This window comes from Rhea pennata, chromosome 1, assembly GCF_028389875.1.
Source record: "Rhea pennata isolate bPtePen1 chromosome 1, bPtePen1.pri, whole genome shotgun sequence".
In the NCBI taxonomy this organism is placed as follows: domain Eukaryota; kingdom Metazoa; phylum Chordata; class Aves; order Rheiformes; family Rheidae; genus Rhea; species Rhea pennata.
Genome location: NC_084663.1, coordinates 153,724,428 through 153,746,629, shown reverse-complemented (window position 1 = coordinate 153,746,629; position 22,202 = coordinate 153,724,428). Strand labels below are relative to the sequence as shown.

General features: G+C 40.7%; 1 protein-coding gene across 3 annotated transcripts in view; it reads left to right on the top strand.

Moving 5' to 3' along the window:
* Positions 1–22,202, top strand: part of ARHGEF7 (Rho guanine nucleotide exchange factor 7) — a 131,575-nt gene that overhangs the window by 14,731 nt on the left and 94,642 nt on the right. For 2 of the 3 annotated variants that reach the window (XM_062601687.1, XM_062601688.1), the window contains exon 2: positions 824–910. In XM_062601687.1, coding sequence (XP_062457671.1) covers positions 824–910 — 87 coding nt within the window. Of the gene's footprint in view, positions 1–672; positions 736–823; positions 911–22,202 lie in introns of those variants that run through there. The other variant, XM_062601689.1, reaches the window with a different exon arrangement.

Sequence of the window (22,202 nt, the reverse complement as noted above, 5' to 3'; positions counted from 1 at the left end):
GGCTTTGCTCTTTGTGAACTTCCTTGTTCTCAGGGCTAGCAAGAGACTGCAGCAGTTTGTTAAACTAGAGATAAGCGAAAATAATTAATACTAGATGTTGGAACTGGTAGATCATTAACTCTTCAGTACTGACATTTTTCTGCTGCTGAGCTCTTTAGAAAATGATATATAATACATATATATATATATATATATTTTTCCTTAGATAAAGCTAATTAAAGGGTGAAGTAAGATCAGTCAGTGCATGATCAGCACACAGAAGGTTAGGAGCCAACTATGCGGCTTCTGCTTTTCCCTTTATATGACAAAATAGGGGTGTGTGTGTGTGTGTGTTTGTTTGTTTGTTTGTTTCCTTTTTTTCGGGGCAGGATGCGGCCCCAAGGGGGAGGCGCCCCTTTCCCTCAGCGCAGGGCCGACGAGGGCTGCTCCCCCGGCGGCAGCAGGCGGGGCTGTGCCCCCGCCTCAGCCCGGGCTCCCCTTCCCAAATGGCCGATGGTGCCTTAAAACCTCTTTAGGAGTTTCCACGCAGAGCTGATCGGCCGGGCCCGGGCAGGCTGCGCCGCGGGGCCGAGCCGAGGGGAGCGGAGCGGAGCGGGCCGGGGCGCCGCCGTCCATCTGCCTGCCCTGTCACGCCATTTCCTGTGCTCCGTGTTTACTTCCCGGTTCAGCCGCCTGCGGAGGGAGCGCTCGGCGCCGCCGCCTGCGGAGGGAGCGGAGCGGGAGCAGGAGCGGGAGGTGAGGGCGGCGCGTTGCGTTGCGTTGCGGGGAGGCGCGGCCGGGGGCGCCGCGCCCCGCGCTGAGCCGGCCGCCTCTTGTCTTCCAGGTGTACCCGGAGCCGCGCACGGAGGGCGAGTGCCTGAGCAACATCCGCGAGTTCCTGCGCGGCTGCGGCGCCTCCCTCCGCCTCGAGGTAAGTCGGGGCGGAGGGGAGGGGGCGCTGGGGCGGCGGCGCTGCGCTGCCTTTGTGGCAGGGGCGCGCGGCGGCGGGCGGCGGTTGACAAGATGGTGGCAGCCGCCCCTCCCCTGGGTGCGGGCCTGGGGGGGGGGGGAAGGGAGCGGGGTCGGTCCCCCGCGTGGGGCTGCGGCGGTCGCCCGTGGGCCGCCGGCGTGGGCGGCTCGGGCCGGGGGGAGCGCCGTGTGGAGCCGGGCCCGGCTGCGGCCGGGGGTCTGCTGGCAGCGTGGATATAAAATTACTCAAAGCGAGGGCCCGGTTGTGCCGCGCCTGATGCTGCGTTCAGTGTCTTTATCGATAAAGAGCCAGGCGGCGTTGCCCCTTCCACGCCCCCCCCCACCCCCCAAAAAAAAAAGGGTGAAAAAAAAAAAGCACTGCCAGGACTCGGTTCAGGGGCATGATTTGTATGCAGCTTTGTTGCCGTGCAATTAAAAACTTCTCTTTTCTGCTGAAACGGATTCCTACTAATAAACGTATAATTGTACTCACCTCACCTGTACAGCTACTTCTGAGGAGCTGCAGTTGTCTTACGGAAATCAGATTGATAACAACCAAATGAAGGGAAATTCCTGTTGGAAAATATTATGTGGGGTATCTGTTCTTTATGTTATATAAAGACCCAGCAAACTGCCATATTGCCCAAATATCCTTTCTCAGGATTGCAGTTATCTAATCATCTATTTCAAATGTATTTGGCTATAGCAAATGTATGCTGATGCCTCACTTACTTGGAGGAAGGGAAGAACTGCTGTAATAATAAAAAAGATCAACTTCTCTGTACTAGAAAGTGAGTGGTATTGTATTTTAAGTTAAGGCTTTTTTGGGTGGAAGAGATGGTTTCTAGTGCTTCTGTAAATAAATTAGTGTAGCATTGTCTTAATTAGTTGTCAGGTCCTTTCAGCATCTTTGGTCTTGCTTGTAATTTTGCTAGGCAGTAACAGAATATCATTAAAAAGACTGATTGCTTTCTTGAGGCCCTGGAACAGTGAAGTATCATTAGCGAAAATAATGATACTTACAGGGCTTGCATTTAGTCTTAGGCTCCATCATGGAGAAAGACATCTTAAAGGCATCTTCCAACACTGTTCTTCACGAAATAAGACTTTATACCCGTATCTGCCTTTCTCTTTTTCCCATACAAAGCAAATAAAGAACAAACGAGGATCTTGGGGATTTGTTGACAGAGGAGGGAAACAAAAAGTTTTAAAAGATTCAGAAATCAGATTCTGGAATGAGCTTTGCATTATTTCAAGCATTCGACTTTGCCTTACAGCAGCTGGCTTTTGTGCTGCCTAATGTGTTTTCCATTTATCTTTTGTAGGGCTCTGTTAAATTTTTTTATGTTCTGAAATTCATCACTTAAAACTGATCTAAAATCCAAGCAAGAGAGACATGTGTGAGCTGGGAGGACCTTGAAATCTCACTTTGGAAATAAATTCAGTAATGTAAATAAATGTGAAAGCAAAAGGGAAAAAATGTGTTTTTCCTCTACTCATTCCCTACAATAGGTCTCTTACTGAGGTTGAAGGTTTTTTCAATTATTACAATCTGAATAGTCATACTACTGCAAAAACTTCTATTTTAGCCTGTCTTTTGTAGTAGAAGAAAGCTTTTGTGAGCCCTTTTGCTTACAGTGACAAGAAAGTGAAGGAAAAACATTTTTTTGTCTTATTCTCAGAGCTTGAATATTTTTGGGTATAACCAAATTGTTAACCTGGCCTCAGGGACTTCTCAGCAAGATTGCTGGAAACTCCTTTCTTATGCGGAGGTAACTGGCTGCAGTAGCTTCCAGCTCAGCATGTTAGAACAGGAATTACTTCCAAGTTACCAGAAGAATTGAGAGGCTGGCAGGAAGGGGCACACAAATGCTTGGGCTTCTGGAGAGTATTGCATGAATGTAACTTGTATATTGGCTACTCCCTGTTGTTTTCTCATTTTTCCAACTCCCTATATGTGTCCAAAGATGAGAGGAACTGCAACCCAGATTCAGCAGGTGAGGAGCTGGCAGGGGCCTCTTAGAGTCCAGAATAAGCGAAGGCCTTCTCCCATCTCCTTTAGCAAGGTGTGAGTCAGCCCTGGTGGAACTCTGCCTTGCTCACTGTGGGAATTGGGAAGATGCCATAGCCGCTCCATGCACCATCTGTGTAATGCTTCCTTACTCGCAGTCAGGTTTAGAAAGAGCAGTTGCTCATTTTCAAGACTGTTCGCTGTTTTTTTTCGTTGGGCAAAGAGTGTCTTGGAAAACAGTGAAGGGGTCATCTTCAGAGAAAACAGTTTGAATAGTGAAGGGTTAATGATGAGCATCAGTGTTGGACAAAGTGATGGCTGTATGTGTGATTTCCTAAATAGCAGAAGCATTGGCATAATACAGCTTTCAGCAGAAGCTATAGAGTGGGGCAGGGAGATGTGACCTTGTTCTGTATGTGAATGTGGTGCTTTTCCTAAGCTAAGTAGCTGTTCCACAAAGTGGAGGTATGCATGGCTCTACAAGGAGAGAGAGCACTAGAGACTGGCACTGAGTCTGAATTATGTGTAGTAGTTAGGTCAGGTGGTTCCTCTGTGTATCATTCTGGGAGTGTGGTAAAAAGGCAACACTGGCTTGGTTAGCTTAAGTTCAGCGCTGCACAAATGCTTTTTGCTTCCAGATCTAAGCTGGTCATGAAAATAGTAGAACCATATTTTTACAATACTCTGTCAGAGCTACTTGCCTTACTGTAATTCTTTTTGTTCTTTATGGTTCCAGCTTTGGAGCCTTTGTTATGGCATGTTTGAAAAGTTGGTAAACTGTCATGGTTATTACAAATTTGTACAGCAGTAGATGTTTTCTTCTATGGCATCCATTTATTGGAGGACGTTAGAGGACTGCTGTCCTGCTACCCTAAAAATAGGTAGAGGTGAAGGCCTTTGTTGGTTCAGAAGTGTTAGATGTCTGAAAGTTGTTCTTATCTTTCTAACTCTTCAGATTTATTGGGAAGTGAGAGGAGGAAAATAACACATATGCAGAAGAGAGATGTCAGATCCTAACTAGAAGGATTGCTATTCCTTAAAGGAAACAGATGGGTCCTTTTTTTTTTCCCCACCAGTGCTGCTTTTTTTATGCTTAAGTGTTCCAGAGCAAAAAGAGTGCTTAATTTGGAGCTCTCAACAGTTCTGGTAAGCTGAAGTTTAGGATGGTAATGCAAAAGAAGCTTCAAGAATTAACGCTTGGGGAACAATCTTCTATTCATTTTTATAAGGATTTGCCATAGACAGATACAAATATTTGTGATCCATCCAAAGGAAAATGTTCCAAAGACCTCAACGAAGGACTGAGTTTGCGACTCCAAAATGGTTTCCCCATGTGGACACTGCTGATGTCTGCTTATAATGATTGTAGCGTGAAGTAGATTACTTCGAAGCGTCAGTGCTTGTTAAGAATGTCTATGTGGATAGGAGAGACTGTAAAATAGCAGCCTGCATTGTAAATTCACATCTTACTGCATTATTTTTTTTTTGAGGCAGGGAATATTCGCTCTATGCTACTCTTACTTTTTTTTTTCTTGTTTTCCCACGCAGTGCTAATTAATATGGTTTTATCGTTGGGTAGAAAAGCATTTAAATATACTCTCTCCTAAGAAGAATGACCTATTTATCAGAACAGCTCCCTGGAGAAAGCGTACAATATAATCATTGTATGTGGTGAATTCTGTTCCAGAAGAACATGGATAACCGTGTAGTTGATATGAGACTCACTGCTGAAGTGTAGCATCCTCCATGGGAGTATGGCAGAAGTGACAAGATTCAGAAGATGATGGTCATAGAATATTTGTTCCTATGTGAGCCTTTATGAACCTGTCTGGAGTGATTCTCTTTTATATGTGTCCTGTTGCTCCAGATGCATGCTCTTTAAAAGGCCTCTAAGAATGTATGCACTCTTTGCTCATTATTTGACCAGAGCTGCTTGATAGCTTGCAGGATTAAAAAGAAGCACTGAAGAAGTCTGTCTCATTCAACAGCAGAGAATTCTTTTAGGGAGCAGTTAAATGTAGGGTTAATGGAAGAAGAAAGGTCCAGAATAGTGTCAGTTGTCTAAAGGACAGAACACTTGAATATATCCTGCGAACAGTAATCTCGGTCCAATTTGATCAAATTCTGTGAGTAATGTCTTGCAGCAGTGCTGTCTTTTCATCGAAGACTAGATTATTGCCTTCTCAACTCAACTGCAAATCCCTAATACTATCAGATTGTATTTTGTATTTTTTGGCTGTAATACTGCCAAAATATACTGGTGGGTGAGAGACATTCTAGGACAGAAACTGGTTAGTGGAAAAAGATAGGCAAGCCATAGAGCTCAGAGCCTTTTCTGTGCCTGTCAAAGACCTACCCGCCTAGTGGATTCAGCATGATCATCTTATTACAGAGGTGACAATGCCAAAACCAGGGTTTTATTTTTACAGTAAATTAATGGAAGAAGAAATAAAATAAATTTAAGTCTTATGCTGTCTGAGAGGTTCCTGCATTTGGTTATTAGTTCCCACTGGTAAATTTCTTCTACAGGAAGGATTTGCCCTTAAGGTTCAGAACACTACTTGCAAATTTGGGGAGTGAATTCTGGAGAGTTATAGATTATATTGAGATACTCAGATGTGTCTATAATACAACTGTAGCCTGGGGGAGAAAGTTTGTAAGGGGAAACAATGTCATTCTGTTAGACCAGCTAATCTTCTGGGGGCAAGCTTGGCTGTCTCTGTCTCCTTCCCTCACCCTCCACAGCCATATCAGGTGATCCAATAGTGCTACTGCTTTTCCTTATAAATGCTGTCTTGTATAGTAGGATTGTAGCTGTAGTGGTTTACCACTGTGGCCTTGAAAAGGTATTCCCCACCGATTGGGTTTTGAAGATGCTACCTGTAAAAGGAAGGTGTACAGCTAAGCTGTTAGCATGGATGGACTTAGCTGACATCCGCTAGTTAGGAATAGCGAGGATTCTAGTATTGAAGAGCTTTCGGCCAATATTTTAATGACATGATAGAAATTTAATCACGCATCCACACTTTTACACCTTGTTCAGACCATTGCCTTATTCTGACAGATCTTACTTTTATGTTTGCTTCTTGATTTTATTTCAGTGGATTGTTCCTTTCACACAATCTGTGCTGCCAAATGCCTTGGCTGAATGCCTTTCTGATGCTTTGTCATAAATATCTTTCAGAATTTCTACTTTTTAAAGTTACCATCTCTATTACCATCTACTACTTACAAACCACACATTAGAAAGCTTGCTTTGGAGCCTGAGATCTTATTGGTAAATATTTAAATATTATTATACAAAGAATTTATGCATTTTTAATAAAAGATTAATATTGGGAAAGAGACTACAAAGGTTGCTTGCTGATTGCATTGTTTTCCTGACCTGTCAGAGGAGTTCCTGCTTTCTGTTTTCTTAAATCCTCTGCTTTCTTGCAGCTCTTTGGTGTGAAGTTCAGTGGACAAGGGATTCTTTCTATCTTTAATTAAAGATGCGTAAATTCTTTGTGCAAATTTTAATTCTTTATTAAAAGAGAAAAACTTAAAGATGGAAAAGATAAAAATGTTAAGTTTTTTTCTTTTACTGAAGATACAAGTCTAACTACTGTATTCTACCCTTCCGTTTCTGTCTCCTTCTTGATCGCTTAATCTTAAGAGTTCTGAAAATAAATGTTGCATGTGGTTCTCTAGTCTTCTCTTTCTAGTCTGTTTTGTCCATCATAAATAATTGTGAAGCACACCTGGATTGAATGATTGGAAGGTTTATTTTAGCACATTTTGGAATAACAAAGATAAGAAGATCCTATTACTTGAATATTTACATTAATTTTTAGAGTGGTTTCCTTTTACATGGGATGAAAGATTCTTAAACTGTGCAATAAGAAATTCAGGTCTGTGATTGTGTTTAATGTTTTTACCAATTCTTTAAAATCTTGTTGAAGAGAACGCCTTGATTGTTACCTTGTCATGAATGTCTCTCAAATAGCACAGCAGAAATTACTTATTTTTGAAGGTTGGCTCTATTCCTCATCCAGTATACCATGCACGCCTGGTGTCATGGTAGCTGAGGACATGACATACGGAGAGGCAGGAACATACCGTGTTGAACAGGGAGGAGTGGTAGTATCATAAGCTGTTATTGCTTTATCTCATAAATCCACAATCTAAAATAAGAAAGTGCACGATACAGCATTTCAGATCCTAACACTGTTCCCTATCACTTAAACCTTCCTTCTGCTCCCATGAGAATTTAACTTTTTGTGATTCTGCCAAACTTGTTGCATCACCAGTAGTGTTTTGTTGTGCTATGACTTCCAAAAATGAGTCTGCTGGCTTTCATTAAAGAGGAGGACTGATTCTCCTGATTGATGTACATGATCAAAAGCACCTGATACTGCATAATGTTTAAAAGGCTGAAAAAAATAAAACAATTCCTAAAAAAAAAAAAAAAAAGGATGGTTGGAGAATGTGCTAGGATTTTTGGCTGCTGAAGGGCTTCATTCAGTATTTCTTGAGTAAAAAATTATTCTGAAATTTTTAACTGGACCATAAATATTGTCATGCCTGCCAATTCTTACGTATTACACACTGATATAACACTTAAAACACAAAAATGCTTTGTGTGTGTGCATATGCGTACGTACAGACCTTGTGTGGCATGGTGAATCTGCCAAGAGTGAAGAGTGTCAGTTGTCTACACTGTGTGGACTGTAGATCTGACTGCATATGTGGGGTGTCTAGGATGTCAAACTACATCCAGAATGTTTCAGTTGTGTGTTGGTGAACAGTACACAAAAGGAAAGCTACAGTGATACATTGGACTTCTTCACTGTAAATATTATCTAGTACAGATATGTTCAGAGTAGTTTTGCAACCGCTGAAGCAGTTGCTGTGTGGTTTGGGAGAGGTCTCTGTGCAATTGTTTTGTTTGTGGTGTTTGTATTCTTAAGATCTCCTCCCAAAATCCTCTTCTAGCGATTAAAAAGTATATTGTACTGTTAATCTAGAATGCATGGAAGATTATAGCATTGTATAATCTTATGCCTAACTACAGCAAATTGTTTTCACCAGAAGGGCTCAGTACTTCCTTTGATAGAAGATGAGCTAATCATGTGAGGGAGAAGTGTAGAGGCTAATAGCATCAGGAGAAAGGGGTGGGTATTGAGAGCTGGAGGGGAGGAGGTTTCTGGGCAGAGCTTCAGAGTCCCCCAGAGAGAGGATGCAAAGGTTGCTTGCTGACTTGTACTGTTCTCCTGACCTGTCAGAGGAGTTTGTGCTTTCTACTTTCTTCAGCCTCCGCTGCATTGCAGCTCTCTGGTGTGAGTTCAGTGGGGCAGGGTTTGCCTGCTGGCTTTCTGAAGCGTAGGAGCCGAAGCAGCTCATGGGCAGGACCAGAGGGACCTCCTTCTCTTCTGATTTGTCCAGGTAGTGAGAAAGCTCTGCTGGAGTGATGGGAGCTTCAGGTGAGAAGGAAGCCCTCAGAGGAGAGGTGAGCTGCGTTGTCCTTCTCCTCAAGAGACCTACAGCAGGTACGGTACCTCAGCTGGTGGGAAAGGAGTACGCAGATGGCAGCAGGCAGTATTGCACCTGCTGTGAGATGAGCATGGAGCGGTGAAGTGTGTTTTGCTAGGCAGTTCTGCATGCATGTCAGAGCCTGCCTGCCTTTCTTTCACAGATTATGATTATGACCGTGTTGGTTGTTGCTGGGGGTTTTTGAAAATGACTCCTGAAGCTTACTCAGACTTTTTCTTTCCCTTCTGTTAAATACTCCTGGAGACTTGTAAGAAACTTTTCCATGGCAAATGTACTGAAAATAGAAATGCAGTTAAAGCTTGCACTCTTCTAACCACATGTATAATTAATGCAATTACCTTATTATTAGGTGTCAGGTAAATTTCCCAAGCTGATATGTATGACAGAGTGAGGACAGAGAATCTACTTCCATATAGAATATTAGAGATAGCAGTATTCTGTGCAAAGAAAATGTGTATGCTTGCAGCTCTAATGAGGGCATAGTGTTACATATTTTTAAGATATGCTTTTGGACTATAAAACGATCAGTAAGGTCCTGATTGCTGTAGTTCATTCTGCAGTATAGCAAGTGGCAGTGCTTGGACTCTGTGGGAACTTGCGAATTTTTTTTTGTGTTGTGGCAGCAACAACTATATTACATCTTTTTTTTTTTTTTTTTTTTTTTTGCAAGGGAAGAATTCTAGCAGAACAGTTGGTGTGAAGATTATATAAAGATCAAGACTATGCAGAAGCAAGTTCAGTTCAACAAAGCAGGCTGCTGCTTTTGCTCATTTACTGTGATACAGATTCTTCTTTTGTATTCATTTTGGATTTAAAAATCAACACAAACCACTTCAGTACCTTGAAAATGATGCAATGTCAAGTCTAGTTTTTGTATGACCCATTGATTTCTTAAATGCTTCTAGCTTTGCAACTGTTCCTGGCTTCTGCTTGCAGGCAAGTATCTTGGCATGTGTGGGAAAGGTGATGTGCACTCTGTTGTGGCGAGATGGTTCCACAGGTTTGATTTTTATAAGATGGTTTTGATGAGAGGAAAGAAGCACCTTGCTCACTTGCTCTAATTGAAAATAAAAGGCGTATTTAGTATATGTTGGTGATTTTCTCTTTTTTTTTCCCCTTAAGGGGAGTTAGTCTCACCTTACTGTGTTCAGCTGAATGTCCAGATGCCTCTAGCTCTTGCATGTTTCAGCTTGAGACCTCTCTTTCATTGTAGTTAACTGACATTTCATCAGCTACTAGGCTGGTCATGTCAGTGTTATTAAGAGCTGGAACAATATTATGCTTCTCACACAGACAGACTCAAAGATTTTTTTTTTGATATTGCTAGCTTTTCCCAGATCTTTACAGCTTTAAGGAAATCCTGAATTTCTAGGTAATAAGAAAAAAATATAGCACTGAAAACCTCAGACTAGTTACTGAAAATAAGTCATCTTCAACCATGTTGCTTCAATCCACCTCCTCACCTGTATCAAAAAGTAAGCAGGCTCTAGTTGACTGGGTGACTTGCAGGTGGCTGGGGAAGGGAAACTCAGCTGCGTAGGAAGATCATGTGATATTTCAGTAGGTGGCAGCCTCTTCTCTGGATCTGTGCAGAGGCAGCTGTGCAGCCTGATGGTGGAGGGTGGGAGAGAGGAAGTAGGAGGCAGCAGTGTCTTTCTGTCCGGGTGGTCTCGTGGGCCAAGCACAAAGACAGGATTGTGCGCACTGCCGCATTAAAAAAAAAAAATAAGCTGGGGGATCTCTCCTTGGGCAGGGGCCGTCTTTCTAAAGCGGGTGCTAAGGTAATTGTGTTTCATTGCATTTTGCTGGCTGCCTTTGCTTCAGGGAAGTGGGGAGGGTTGGTTTAGGCAGCTGCGCAGCCTGCACAGCTGTGCTCCTGAGGTGCTGCAGCCCTGGAGGGGAGCAGTGTGTGGGGTGGTGCATTGCTGCTGGGGAGGGGAGTGAGGGGTTAATGGGGTAAGCTGTGCTTCATGGAGAGGCTGGGCTGCAGGCTGGTATTTAGCAATGAAAATCTGATCACCAAACCATTCTTCTACGTTAAACTTCAGCTGAAGTCTGAGGAGCTCTCAGGTTTTAAGACTGTTGTATGTTTTGTGCAGCACAGAGTGTTGCTGTATTCATCATCAAGTTGGCTGTGCTTCTTTGAATGAAGTAGAGTATTTAGAAGCAATTAGCTAGCAGTTGCTTTTGAGTCCGATTTAGAGACAAAACACTAAAAACTGAGCCAAGCTTCTGCTCCAGTGCAAATCCTTGGTGTTACTTGCTTCACCAGCCCTATGCAAGGTAGAATGAAACAGTGGTACTGAAGTAATGAAAAAACAGAGGAAAAACAATACTATCAAATGTCCATTACTAGTTGATACTTTCTGTTTGTGAAGAGACTCTTCAGATTTTACTATGGTAGGATTGAGTTTTTTTCCCCTGCCCCCCATTATCTTATTTCCTGTCCACTCCCTCATGCTAATGTTCCTAAAGAAGAAAAGCATTAAAGTGGTCATCAGAGAGGAGACTGGGATGGTGTGTGGGAATGTGGTGATGATATGCGTAGCAATTTTTTAAAATATATGTTAAGTATGCTGTGAAATTGCAACCTGATCAAGTCTTCTCTATCTGATGTCCACTCTTGCTTCACAGGAACCCTTAGGTTGCACTATGTGATCATTTTAGGGAAACATTACCTGGAAGTGTCAGCAAAAGTAGTGAGACTTGTCTTTTGGGCTCAAGTAGGTGTTGCTGCTGCAAAACAAACTAGTGCCCTACTTTTAATTAAATTATCCTTTCCTTCTTTCCCTTATCTCCTTAAAAAAAAAAAAAAAAAAAAAGGAGGGAAGGGTCTTTCAGTAGTATTCGTAGGGTTGGAGAAATTAAATATAATAGTCATCAATTTTTAGGGCAATTTAAGCATTCCAATCAGGAATCTAATTTCTGCACTGATGGCACTACTACTGCTTTTTTTTCCATCAAGTTCCTCTCTGAAAATTGTTAAGGACAGGCTCCAGGTGTCCCAAGGCAGAGCTTCAATGTTGGTCAAAATGCTCTCCCTTCACCTACCAATCTAGCAGCAACTGGCACAACAGAGCAGAGCTTGGAGTGGCTCTGTGTGTGGCTACGTGCTAGGCAGCTTCCTCTGAAGACAAAAGAACAAATCTGAATTGAAATAGTGCAGAAATATTTAGTAGTGGGTTTATTGGTGGTTTGGTGTAACACTGGTGTCGATTTTACGTGAAAGAAAGTGAGCCGATCTAGCAGGCCGATCACTGTTGCCAAAAGAGATCTGCCTTCTCCTCTCTCTGAGCATTTTATCTTATGCTGGTTTGGATGTGTGTTAGATAGCTTCTGGAGCCAATTGGTTTAGTAAATCCACAGATATCCAACCTATTTAAAAATAAAACAAACAAAAAAACCTACCCAAACCTCCTCCTACTGGGATAGTGAGCCAATTGCACTCAGTGTCTGAGTGCCAGGTTTGGTGCAAGGGAGGAATTGGGGACACCTGTTAGGAGCAGAATTGCTTATCTCAGCAATTGTCTGGATGCTATTTGAAATCCTACTCTAATTTTGCAAGAAATGGAAAAAGATTTTTTTTTTTTCACAGTCCTGTTGATGGGCTCAAACATCAGTCTATGTAAGCAGGAGGTTGGGGTGGTCTGAGAGAGGGAGGGAGTGTGCTATGCTGTGACTAGTGTCAGCTGCCATGGAAACACTCTGAGGCAGGCACCAACCAACTCATTGTTGACTTTCCTTACATGTACTGCCTGAATATTATTTTCACTTTGTCTAGATGAATTTACCCTCTGTGCTTCATGCTTTTTTCTGATGAAGAATGAGCAGAAACACTTCTTGCTTCATGTGTAGATGAACTGCCAGACTTGCAGTTCACTGTATGTTGCATGCCTCCCACCTCTGCTGGGTTAGGTTTTTCCACCAGTGTGACCCCGTGAACTGGATCTTAGTGGGTCATTTGAGTTACTGTGGCATAAAGGATGAAGCAGAGGAGGGAGTGGAGCAGGACCTTCTCTTTTGGCAGCAGTTAGCCTTCTGCATTGCCTGGCTATGTGATAGATGACACTTAAAGTGTTTGGTAATGCTAGTTTAAGGTATTGCTGCTGCCTGTTCCTCCTTAAATGTGCTTCATCTTTACTTGTGCCAGCACAAAATTTTGTTGGTCCTATTTGTGAAACAACAGGGAAACCACCCAAACCTAAAATAAAGCTTGACTGACTGACTTTTCAGCTCTTCTACTTACCTACTTTTCAGTCTCTTCTGCAAACATGTTCAGTCAGTCAGAACAAATCAGAGAGACTGAGAATAGGGAGGGGGGAAGAGAATTTGTTCCCCTGCTGCCCCCCCCAACTTGTTCGCTCAATTAATGAATAAAAATGAGATAATGAGATTTGAGGAAAGGACAACTCTTAGTTCTAAAAACTTTACACAAGCAGTGCCTAGAAGTAGTTTGGTTCAAATCTGCAGACATATTTCTTTCCTTGTTTATTAAATAACTGGTTTTACATGCAAAATGTTTTGAGACTTACATTTTTTTTTGCATAGTATATATGCTTCTTTGCTATGTAGAATGCCTTTAAAAATATGCACTTAAGTGATTTCCATGTTCCATCTTAAAAGCAGCCTCAGTGCAACACCTTCAAGGTAGCCAAATTTTTCTATCGCTTGTTCAGATTCTTTGTTCTCACGTGTGTTAGACTATTCAAGTGTATGGGGATACTCCCACTTAGCTATCTGACTATGAGGTTTTGGCGAAGATTGATACTCAATGTTTAGGAAAGTGCTTGAATACATATATAAAACAAAATTATTCTAATTTAACTATTATTAGAATAGGCCATTTAAATCCATTCACCCTGCAGGCTTATTAGCAGAGTAAAGTAAAAGACAAAAAATGCATTTTCATGCCCTTTGCCTCGGGCCAGTTCTTCACCTGGGTGTCACATGAATGTTTTAGAAAAGACAACTTTCATGTATAAATAGAGCTGAGGCATTTTAGATATTTGGCAGTGAAACTGAAAGAGTAATTCTTCATTGTTATGATACAACTATGTAGTTGTTATAATTAGTTGACTTTGATACTGTAAACTGCTGATAGTTAAATTGACCACATCTAGGTATTATTTATGGCCAAAGTTAATTAGCTGGCATAGAGGGCTCTGCTGTTTCGAAGGTGCCTGTCATTTTACTGATTTCTTTCCTGTCTGTACTTGCTTATTAAGGTGGTTTATCTTTTAATTTTTTGTTAATCTTCTTGCTGGAAGTGAGCATCTCATTTTCAACTCTCAGTATATCATCCAGGATTAAATGAGTGTTTGCAATTTTATTTATAGCTATTGTCAGTGAGTGGAAAAAAAAATACTGATGTGCCTTTAGAGCAGTCCAGAACTGTTGGATTTCAGGAAAGAATTCTTTGAGACAGAAATGAGAGGCAATAGTGTAATAAGCTGTTTAAAAATGCAAATGCTGCAGTCTGCTTTTTGCAACCAGGGCACTCAAGAGCGTGTAGTTTGGATTTGTCTCACACAGATATAAATAAATTGTTCTGTTATTACTTAGCTTAAAAATGTGGGGTTCTTACCCTTGTTAGTGTTATGCAAGTGTTTTAGAATCAGAGCTACCATATATTAACTTCTACCCAGCAAACTTTCTTCAACTCCGCTTTTTGTCTCTAATGCTATTAAAGCTTTAACCAAACAAAAAATGTTATGCTATAACTAAAAATTCTGTTTGGGCCCCCTGTATACGTGCATTGTGATAATATGTAAATGCTCAGAGTTTTCTGTATGAACTTTGCCTGGTATCAGTTGGAAAGCAGTTCCGTACTTTGTTGTTCGTTGTATGGTCTCGTACTTTTATTGGATATAATTTCAATTTTTACTTGAAGACGTAATGACTAATTCTTGCGTGACTATTTGCTTTTTTTTCCCGCAATAGTACCAGATATTCACAAGTGTTAACTATTTATTTCTTAAGACTGTACGGAGCTCCAGGCAAAGCATGAGTGCTAACTGCTCCTGCAGCTGTGAATGCTAACCAACCCCCTGTTTTTTGTAAATACAGTTCTTTTTGGAGCTAAATGGCAAACTTGAACTCTGTTTTGAAATTGTTTTTAATCCAGGTAAGTGAAGTGACTTGCTTCTCAGAGTGACCCTTAGAGACCTTGGAGGGTAGGAGAGCGTGCTGACTGGAAGAGGCTTGGGGCCTACGAGCTCCACGAGCAATTACTGATGCTAAAGCCAGCGCTTTGGGGGGAAAATGACCTTGTAGGCAAATCCCTGATAGATCCCTTGACGAGTCTTGTTCTAGGCCCTGAATTGGACAGAGATCTTGAGGGAAAGGGTAGTGATTATTGTATAGTGCATATGCAGATCACCTTTAGGAGATTTTTTAGATTTTAAAAATGCTCCCTGGGACAGCGCATTGATGTGATGCATGGGAGTGGAACTGCCAGCTCTGCTACTCAACTCTCAACATGACCTGATAGTGTATTTGCTAGTGGTGGTAAGCTTGCCATTCCTTGTTTGTACTGGTCTGAGAAGAAATACATATATGCTCAACTACTGTGTTTTTGTAAGTATTTGTTGATAGCAGGGGAATGGTGCGACTTGTATGCCGGGCTCTTGGCAATTGCTTCAGTTTCTCTCCACTCGTGCCCCCTTCTTTTGGGTCTGTTTCCCCCCCTTCTCCAGGGGTTTTCAGTCCTGATCTTGCCTTCTATACCTTCTTCAGAGCTGTGCCATGCTGTTTGAGCTCTGCTGTCATTTCTAGAATGGCACTTCTTCTGCCTAACTTCAGCGCTCTAACGGTGATTTCCCAGGTCCTGAGACAAGTGAGTGAATATAACTAACTCCTTATGGCTGCTCAAAGGGGAAGATTGTTCTCTGTGTGCTCCCGCTGCTTAGTGCAGACTAGATCTGGTGCTGGTCAGATCCCTAAATTGGCAGAGAACTACCCCATCAAAAAGCTGGATTGTCTTTTAGTTTTGATCTGATTAAGTTGCTTAGAATGAAGGGGATGATGGGCTCAAAAACTTGGAAAGGAGACGGTACCGCTTTATAGCTGAGAGAGTGGCTGAGGAGGGATGGGATTTTTCCAGACTGCGGTTCTTGTAATGTCTGCATCTTCCTCTATTCCCTTGCTTTCAGGTGTCTCTGTCTCGTGGACTGCAGTTTAAGTTAGTCATGGAGGCTGCCATTGGTAGTCAGTGAGAGAGGCCTCACCAGAGGGTGGCCTGTGGTGTACAGGATGCGTGTCCCTCTGGGGTACAAAAGGAGCCAGCATAGACCCAGATACCTGAAAATCAGTTCCCTAAAGTTAGGTGGATCTTAATCTTGGATATGTCACTCTTCTGCCTCCTGGCTCCTCTGTTGTGGATCTAGCTTTGATTTCCCAGCATTTGAATTGGGCAGTTGCTTTCTCTTAAAGGCTTCCTCTTTTGATGTTAGTGTCTGAACTGCATCAAAACTACAGTTCTAGGGGAAGTTCTGCTCTGTCCTGTGTAGATAGAATCCTATGGAAGTCTGTGACAAAACTAGTCTTTCTTAAGCATGTCTGTAGACCAGTTTAAAATGCAGCAAAACCAAGAATCTGATTAAAATTGGGTGGTTTTTCTTAGGGGACAATTTCCAGTGTGTATTGGAAAGAAATTTTGACAGAGAGGGAAGAGAGCCTTTTAAAAATTCTGTCCCAGTGCGAGGAGAGCTGAAGTGTTGAAGAGTGGAGTTTCCAAAGTTAAATTCTAGCAAGCATAATATTTCTATATTCTCATTTTGATAATGTCCAAATAGGAAAATTCCATTCAAAATACTAATGAATGTAATAAAGTAAAGCATGAGGCAGATGCACTGCATGAAAAATACTAGTTCAAATACCTTAAACTTTCCTAAACTTCAGATAAGAGAAATAAAAGGTTAAATAATAAAGTGTCAGTATTGATGAAATAACCAAAAGAGGTACTGCGATGTTTATGCTGACTGTAGAAATACTGCTAATCTACCGTGAAGCAGTCACCTGCTAGTACTGTTCTGGGGGTTTTGGAGGAAAAGATTTGAACTCTTTTGGGTGATGTTTTGCAAGAGCGCTCAGTGCAGGGTTGTGGTGTTTTTGCTTAACTACCGAGAGTCCTGAAACTGGATTGAATTTGATCTAACTGCTACCCGAAATTGCTCCGAAGTTTGTTTGTTTTTGGTAGAAGTTAATGCAGGTTGCAATAAGGAGTGTCCTCACTGCTTACTGAATTTAGTAGTTTTTGCTATATAAAGCTACCTAAGTGAAATAACTTATTTTCATGGCAGGGTCTACCCTCAGCTAACTGGCAGTGTTTGAAGTGAGGTATGTTGAGGTTTGTTTGAAATACTCCTATTTTTAATATTAAAATTACTTCTTTATACATTTCTTAAACTTTTGTAGAACGTGGAGGCTTTGTAGTCCAAAAAAGGAGTCTTCAGGTGCCCTTCCTATAATTTAATGAAGGACACTAAATTCCCCTCATAACATGAAACTCTCTCCTTTGTTTTCTCGACTCTTTAAAACAGTCTTTCGAAGGAAATTTATACAAGCAGATGCAGCATGCCTTTTTGGGTCAATGAGCTGGCTTGTTTGACAGGTGAAGAACCCTTGCTCAACCAACTTGCAGAGAACACAGCTGCTAAACCACTCATTTGACGTGAGAGAGATTTAGACAGAAAGCCTTGGCCAGTAGTTAGTGCAACAGGGTGGCACTGGGGAAGAGACACCTTGCTGTTGGGAAACCCCACAGCTCCTGGGACTTTATAGGTTAAACTGTTTGGAAACCACTAACTAGATGGTCATGGAGTTTAAAGGGATGAATGGTCATAAAGCAGAATTCGCATTGCTTTGATACAGAAGGGAAGTTAAAGCACAGCTTTGTGTGAAGCATGTTGTAGAAACTCAGTTTTAAAAGATGGCGAAGGTGTAGATTATGATGTGAAGATCTGTGTCTAGAAGAAATTACTGTAGTAGCTTTTCTAGCTGGTAAAGTGTATTGAGGAAGCTACTACTACATGATCTAAGAGCAGCTTTTGTAGCTGGGTCTGTTGTTAGGCAACCTAAAACCAACTGTATTGCAAGATAGTAAATACGAATACTGTATTACTTTATCAGATGTGCAGTATTGGGTGACATGGCAGTCTTTGTACAGAATAAGGCAGGTTATTTGAGAATACTTGCAAAGGCTCATGTAAAACAAATGTGGCTGGTCTTTCTCATTGTGCGAAATGAGTGTTTTCAGTCTGTTTATAAAAACAAATGAGAAGTGCTTTTTAATCGGCAGGATCAGTTTTTTTTGTAAACTCTTCGTGTTTGCTTTCAGATCCTCTGTCACTTCCAAGAGGTTAAAAAGAGTGTATTCACCTGAATTGTATGCTGGGAGCTGTGAGATGTATTGAAAGAAAACCCAGTATTATCCTAGTTTGTATTTTTTTTTTTTTGTTTTTTTGATAGCTCTGCATTCTGTTATTTGCAATGTATGTAAAAGATTTTTCTCAGCTGTGAAAGAGCTTGAATTTTTCTTCTTTTACTTTTTCTTTTCTTTCTTTTTCTTTTTTTCTTTTCTTTTTTTTTCCCCCCTGAAGTTGAGTCAACTTCTCTTCTTGTGACACTGGCTTTTTGAAAGAAGATTGCTAGAGATTTTCAAGCAATTTGGAATTGTTGGAATTGCATCTTTATTTACTAAATGTTTCTGGAACATCCTATTGGAATGACTTGCTTAGCTTTTCAGCCTACTTTTAGAACTGCATATTTTATTCCATTATAGCTGCTTGTCATTTCATTTCTTTCTATTTGCAGCATCTGGTATCATTTGTTTTTCATAAGAGGAAACTGTGGGACTTTGAAAAGCTGTCAGCATTTTCAAACATCTCTTGCTAATGACTAGGAAAGAAGAGGAAACACAGTGACCTTTTAGGAGAAAAAATTTAGACAGATGTATAAGATACACTACAGAAAATCAGCAGTATCGTCACTGTTCCAGATACATGGAACAAACTTAGTTTTGTATACAGAAGTTTTGATGCTTCTGAATAATAGGATTTGTTATTTTTTTAGCTATTGTTTTTGCTAAGCACAAAATCTTGTTGTAATTGCTTTCTGTTATGCTGCTCTGTGCTGCTGCAATCCTAGTCTGCATTTAAAAACTGTTACATTGCACCCTGCCCAATGAGCAATCCCACAGTGCATACAAGCGCTCTTCAGTTGCGCCTTTGAGGCTTCAGAGTCCTTCCACTGTTTGCCCAGTTATTCACCAGGGAGAAGCCTTTGCTTTATTTGGTCAGTTTAATCACCGTTTAAGACACTATTGACACTGAGCCTTTAAATGTATGACAATGTAATACCTGATAACTTCTTATCTTTAAGTTGTAGGCTGTACTTTTGGGTCTGTTTAGACATACGGGAAAGCTTCTGCCTCTTTTGTAGGTAAGTTTGATCCTAATAGCCATTACGTGCTATTGCTTTAAGGAGCAAGGAAGTGAGAACACATCACCTAGGGCATCGCTGGATGTTGCACCAGTTCTTGCCATGTACAAAAACATCTTGCTTTTGAAGCAGTCTTGCCTCTCCTCTGAGGCTGAATATTTAAAGTCATTGACCTGGTTACTGTTTTTAACGCACAACCTCTTGTTTTTCTAATCTGTTTTATTCGGTTGGTACTTTTATTCTGCATTGGCATTTTCTATGTTAATACAGTGATATATTTTGCAGATTTTGTCTCTTGTAGCAGCCCTGTTTCTGGTGCAGTGTGACTCTGGTAAGAACAGGTATCTACTCTGACCTCGCAGCTAAAAGGATGAGGTCTCAAGACTTACTGATACAGTCACATCAGGTGAAACTCCAGAGGAGGTCACTGTTTTTTTTTTTTTTTTTTTTTTTTTTGTTTGTTTGTTTTTTGGTTTTTTTTTTTGGGGGGGGGGAAGGGAAGGTGGTGTTGTGGTGGAGATTATGATCTAAACAGGGTTTATATGTGCTCTTACTTCCACAAAATGACTGAACATTTTAGCCATTCACTCTTTCACAGTGATTTCCATAATGAATTGTGTTTCTGAGGATGCTCTTTTCACATTTCATGTGATTCCATTGGTATTCTTTCTTCTTAGTGTTATGTAGATGACAGTTTCAGTTTTAAGTGCTTCCCCTAGGGGTTTCAGTTACTCTGGAAGCCTCATCCTTAATTCACTGTATTTAACTTTGTGTCTGGGTCTGAGAAAATTGTGAGCCTCCAGCAGAAGTCCGGTAGTATGAGCTGTCTGTAAAGACAGGGCAATATAAAAATCCATAACTTGTTCCTCTAGACTGAGGCTGATTTTTACATACATTTAAATAACAAAAATTGTTAAATGGAAAAATACCCAATGTTAATATACCATATGAATTTTTCTCAACAGAACATTATTATTGGTATTCTATACAATAACTTAAGCATATTGTTATAGTGATGTGAAACTTTCTCTTCGCTTGTCGCCTGGTCATTATTTAAAACTAAAAATAGTTATTAGCTAATTTTGAAATAGTCCCAATTTTAGTCCATGTCAGTATTTCTTGAGTGACTCATATGTATTCAGTAATGTTAGAGTTACTGTACTTGCATCTTTTAATGGTGGATGCAGTTTGTTGCATCTTTTCTGTTGTACCTGTGGGCCACCTCTGAAAGGGGAAATGCGTATAGCCGTACCATCTAGGACACAGTCCTGCCATTTCCCCAGTGTCAACATATACAGACTGTGCAACTGCAGTAAGTAGCTTCCACGAACCGATCTCCTGGAAAATAAACTGAGTAGCTTTCTATTGCTGAACTAACTCTCATCCTTTGATTGAGATCGGACCCAAGGGAAGTGTAAGGGGTTCATGTGTGGAAGGCATTGAGTTAGGACTGTCTCTTGGCAACAGGGTGCAGTTATACTGGACTAGGTTGAACACATTCTCAGACTTTTTGGCAGGTAATTTCAGTACATTATTTTGTTTGTTGTGAAACAGTGTCTGCACCTTCCAGTATTCAGTCATTTAACTCTGCTTTTAAATTTTGTGGGAATTGCAAAATGAAGTATTTCATGTGGTTTAAAGAATTTGGAGAATAAAGGTGAATTACTGTGGCTCAAGTAGTGCCTTACTGTGTGTGTGTTTTTTTTTTTTTTTTATTATTGCTGTTTTTGGGGGTAATGACTAAGTTAGTATGACAGACATTTTTTGCCTAATGTGGCTTTAGAGGAAAAAAAAAACGAATAATTTTTTTGTTCATAATAACTGAAGGATGACTGTGCAGGTTCAGATGAAAGGTCTGTTTATTTGTTATCCTGAGAGATAATGGTCTGTAATGAATGCTTTGGGGAAAAGCATAAGAAACGATGTAAATGCACCTTGATGCTTTTTCTGATGAATCTTCCCAGCTTCTCTACAGAGACCATGGCTGAGGAGTTTCTTGAGGAGTCAGGGATAGCATCTGTATTGTTAGTAACAGTTAAGGGACTGGCCTTTTTTTTTTTTTTTTTCCCTCTCTCTTTTTTTTTAATTGTTTTCTGAAAGCTATTTTGTGTTTTTGGGGACCTGCACAACACCCTGTGGCAATGAGTTCCATGGTTGATATGAAAACTTGCCTTCTTTTGTTTGTTCAGTTGCTGTAACAACGGGTGACTTACGCTATGGGATTTATGCTATGGATGTTCTTATGCTATGGGTCTTCTCTGTATTGTGCGTGACTTTGTATGCTTCTGTATATCCAATATTCCCTTAATTCTACCGTCATCCCATAGTGTCTTTCTAAGATGAATGCTTTTAGTTCATTTATTCTCTCCTTGTATGAAAGCTGTTACATTAGTCAGTTTAACCAGTGTACATTTTTATACTCTTTCTTGTTCTACTCTATCTTCTTGAGAAGGTGGACTAAAGCTGTATTTAAGATGTGGAGGTATTATGGATATATGGATATAATAAGACTTGTGTTTGCTATCTCTATCTTCTCCAATTGTTCCTAATATTTTTTTAGATTTCTTGTGGCTGATCTTTGATCTAAAGTTGTTAGTTGACTATCCTTCTTTATTTGTAGGTGGGAATAGCTAATTTACAGCTCATTTTACTGCATGTATAATTAAGAGGTTGTTTTTTCCTTTTTTGGCCTGAGGGTTGTTTTTGTATCTGTTAGCACTGGATTTCTCCTGTCCTTTTAACACATGGCTGTTCACAAACTCTGACAGTAGCTGTTTGCTGTGAGCTCAGCTTTTAACTACCTTGAACTTCGCTGAGGATACAAAGTTACTCACTTTCCCCACCCTTTCTGAAATCCCACATGCCTTCTGTTGGGGAGTGCCGGTCTAAAGACAGATATTTCTAGTAATCTCTTCATAGTGAAAATAAACTCTTTGTCTGTAAGTGGTGTTTCTTAACTCTTGACTAGTTCAGAGTCTTTTAGAGGACTCTTTCATGTCATGATACTGTTTAAAACAACAACAGCCCTTGGTGAGGTGTCTTCCCAAAGAATATTCAGATATGGTGTGTTAACTGGACTGTCCTATGTTTACTGGCAATTGCTTCAAAGAGTTGATGAATTTTAGAAACATTAATTCTATGAAAACCATATTAATTCTTTTGCATTTTCGTATTTAAACAAAACCTGCCAATTCTGTATTACATCTTTTATCAATTTATTTGACTGAGGCATTTGCTGTACTGGTCTGTAGTTTTCCAGATCCCTTCCTTT